This window comes from Buceros rhinoceros, unplaced genomic scaffold (assembly GCF_000710305.1).
Source record: "Buceros rhinoceros silvestris isolate BGI_N320 unplaced genomic scaffold, ASM71030v1 scaffold14000, whole genome shotgun sequence".
NCBI lineage: Eukaryota > Metazoa > Chordata > Aves > Bucerotiformes > Bucerotidae > Buceros > Buceros rhinoceros.
The window spans coordinates 15,351-16,297 of record NW_010391386.1 but is presented as its reverse complement, the minus strand read 5'-3'; the positions used below and the strand labels follow the sequence as shown (position 1 = coordinate 16,297).

Below are 947 nucleotides of genomic sequence, written 5' to 3'. Positions count from 1 at the left end.
GTCCCTTCCCACCCAAACCATTCCATGATTCTAGCCCAAGCAGGGTTGCAGCCCCTCCTAGGCAGCAGAAGGGCTGTTCCTCTGCTTTTCTTCCCTTGCCTCAGTGCGCAGCAATATGAGCGGAGCTGCTTTGCTGCTGCTGTGGGGTGGGGGGCTCGGTTCCTGTTCTGCCTGCCAATGGGCTTTTACTCTCGCAGACCTCCCAGTTCCTTTTCTACTGTTGTGAGGTGAGTGGCTCCCCGCCAGCTCCTCCTCGTTATTGCAGCAGTCAGCGGTTAACGCAGTCTCCACATCGCCTGCTGCAGGCCTTCCTGCTGGGAGATCTGCTCCACCGCACTGCTGTGAGAGACTCAGCCATGCGGCCACATCGTCCCAGTGTGTAGGAAGAGCTGTCAAGGGAAAACCAGGGGAGTCTCCCACCCCTGACACGTGTGGTTACATCAAAGGTGCTTGCTCATGTCTGCCATGCACCACTGAGGCGTGAATCGGAGAAGCTCCCGTCCTCCTCCTGTTCAGCCGGGCTGGCACACAGCAGGTGGGCGCCTCCCTCCCTCAGCGTTAGTCCCTCCCCGAGGGTGATTACTGGCTCATCGCCTGAATGAGCCGCGTGATTCCTTCTCCCCAGGTCTCCTCGCCCACAGACCTGTGCATCTAGTGCTTCACATCTTTTTTCTGTCAAGAAGGGCTGGGCAGCGTGAGCATGGTGTGGTGGGCATCCCTCCTAACCCTCTCTGCTTGGGCTCTGCAGGACATCGTGACGGAGAGCAACCAGTTTGACTTGGTAGGCTTCATCCCGTTGCTGCGCGAGAGGATTTACTCCAACAACCAGTACGCCCGCCAGTTCATCATATCCTGGGTAGGTCTGCACCTGCCAGGCCGAGCTCTGGAAGACTGGGGCTGTCAGCACCCCGTGGCTGGGCCGAGTGGAGGTGTGTGCAGTGGCTCGT

General features: G+C 59.1%; 1 protein-coding gene across 1 annotated transcript in view; it reads left to right on the top strand.

The window, feature by feature from the left end:
- Window positions 1-748: 748 nt before the first annotated feature.
- VAC14 (Vac14 homolog (S. cerevisiae)) overlaps window positions 749-947 on the top strand; it is a gene marked incomplete at both ends in the record, with an annotated part of 13,708 nt that continues 13,509 nt past the window's right edge. The window contains one exon of the mRNA XM_010141571.1: window positions 749-856. Within this exon, the coding sequence (XP_010139873.1) occupies window positions 749-856 (108 nt within the window). The remainder of the gene's footprint in view (window positions 857-947) is intronic.